This window comes from Antennarius striatus, chromosome 8 (assembly GCF_040054535.1).
Source record: "Antennarius striatus isolate MH-2024 chromosome 8, ASM4005453v1, whole genome shotgun sequence".
NCBI classification, from domain to species: domain Eukaryota; kingdom Metazoa; phylum Chordata; class Actinopteri; order Lophiiformes; family Antennariidae; genus Antennarius; species Antennarius striatus.
This window is the reverse complement of record NC_090783.1, coordinates 23,716,178-23,718,416: the sequence shown is the minus strand read 5'-3', so window position 1 is coordinate 23,718,416 and position 2,239 is coordinate 23,716,178. Positions and strand designations below refer to the sequence as shown.

The 2,239-nt window shown below is 43.7% G+C and overlaps 1 protein-coding gene across 1 annotated transcript in view; it reads right to left on the bottom strand.

Moving 5' to 3' along the window:
- Positions 1-2,030, bottom strand: part of LOC137600394 (uncharacterized) — a 4,700-nt gene extending 2,670 nt beyond the window's left edge. The window contains exon 1 of the mRNA XM_068322003.1: positions 1,720-2,030. Coding sequence (XP_068178104.1) covers positions 1,720-1,839 — 120 coding nt within the window. The 5' untranslated portion in view covers positions 1,840-2,030. The remainder of the gene's footprint in view (positions 1-1,719) is intronic.
- Positions 2,031-2,239: the final 209 nt, after the last annotated feature.

Below are 2,239 nucleotides of genomic sequence, written 5' to 3'. Positions count from 1 at the left end.
CTTAAGGATACGGCACTTTTCCTTTACATTTTGGCACGTTATTGAAGTTAACCCTTTGTGAGACAACATGATTTTATTCTTGTGCGATTTTTTTTCCGGACTCTTGACTAAAATAAGCACAAAGAAGAAAGATTGTCTGCTTGAAAGTTATTTATATTCGGTCCAATTCCAGAAAGGATTCATTAAATCAACAAAAGAAACGCTCAAATTGGTTGAAGTAACAAAAAAAAGCAGAATATGGACCACAAAGATTGCTCCTTTTTCTTATATTAAATTGACAAGTCACCTAACAGGCATGTTGAAGCAGGCATTGGCTTTGGTATATTACTGAGTTGTGAATCTCAGGGGCCTACTTATGGCATTTTTCTGAGGTGCTAATAATGAACCCTACATGCAAAGTAGCAGGAGTGTGACTGAATGGCTTGATGTGACCTGTAAGCTCAGGAGGGAAAACAATGTTCACCACACAGTCTGCAGTGAATATATGAGCAGGACATTCTCCAGGAGCTGATAATGGTGCCAGATACAATATTAATATTCACAGGTCATTTTGAATTTTAATTTGCAATGTAATCTGAAATAATATGGAGATGTTTACCATCCCTTTGTGTTTCATCTCATACTTTGTGCTGTACTGTCTGTTTTACTGTCTGTGTTGTACTGCCTGTTGTACTGCCTGTGTTGTACTGCCTGTGTTGTACTGCCTGTTGTACTGCCTGTTGTACTGCCTGTTTACCGTGGGTCAGAGAGGACTGCAATTTCATCTGTGCTGTATGTGGTGCATATATGGTACACTTGACAATAAAGCTGACCTTGACTTTGATATGAGACGCATCAGACAGATGTAAACTAGTTCCTTCCTGTCCAATAAACAAACATGAGTTTGCCCACCTGGAAAAGCAACATTCTAAAAAAAACCCCAACCGATTTCTGGAGAACAGGCTAAGACAAATCCAATCATTTAATGATGTGTTCACTGGAATGTAGGCTGCTTTTGTTGTTTTAGCTTTAGGGGTTGCAGGTGATATTTCCAAAATGATAATTATGTCCAAAATGTCAGCCAGTTAGTGTGAATGTGAAACTGTCTACAAAACTCCTGACAACGAATTGAAGGATAGAGGGATAGTGGGAGAGAAGGTCAAGTCACAGAGGTCAGCTGGGCACTGCCGTTCCTTTGCTCTCGGCGAGACGTAAAATGAAAGATGTGGCAGCAAATTGGCGAACAACCAAAATGTTTTAATAACCAGTAGCTCACACACTGAGACAAAAAAGATGCGTGCATGTGGAAAACAGATGATGGCTTCATGCCCAGGCACTAATAATTTTGTGCCAGAAAAACACCCACTTAAATTCCGGAATTCACCCCCCACCGCTTTGAATTCCTACCCCATCCTTTCCTGGGCATTTTTTTTTGCACACACACACACACACACACACACACACACACACACACACACACACACACACACACACACACACACACACACACACACACACGCACACACACACACACACACACACACACACACACGCGCACACACACACATTCCCTCTTATCCGTCTTTTGCATGCATCCCTCTCATCTGTCTTTATGATTATCTGTCTCACACACACGTTTCAGTCACATCACATATATGTACACACACCCATACACACCCACAAAAAAAAAAATCCGTTAGTTTTGTATAGTATCTATCAATCTTCCATCAATATACTCACATATAGTTCCAGTAGGATGGAACACTCATACTGCAGCTGCTCCGCTATCGCGGCTGCCCGGGACGCGGTGGTCCTGTCCGGACCCGGCGCGGTCATGCCTGTGGTGCGCCTGGTTCCCATAAGACCTCCAGCTGTCTGGGCAGGAGCGCAACAGGCCGGCTGTCTAATAAACCCCGACAACACAACGGGTCATGTGTTTCCCTTCCCCTTCTCGTCTCTCATGTGTCGGTAACACAGGTTCTCTAGTTTCTCCAACCCGGTTTGATCACCGATCAGGAGTTGGAGAGTTTGCCGACTCTCCGCCCCTGGGAGCCCAATGCCAGGCAGGAGGGATTTAAAGGAAAGAGCGTGGGTGGAAAGTTACGGAGGGGAGGAGGGAGCTCATTCACTTATTCATGAGGAGCTTATCTGATTTACTGGTAGTGACAAAACTAAAGACGGTCTAAATTAGGACGTTGTCTAGCACATCACTCTGCCCCGGTGGAGTGATGTGTTAACTCCTATATGCCTTATACAGTAT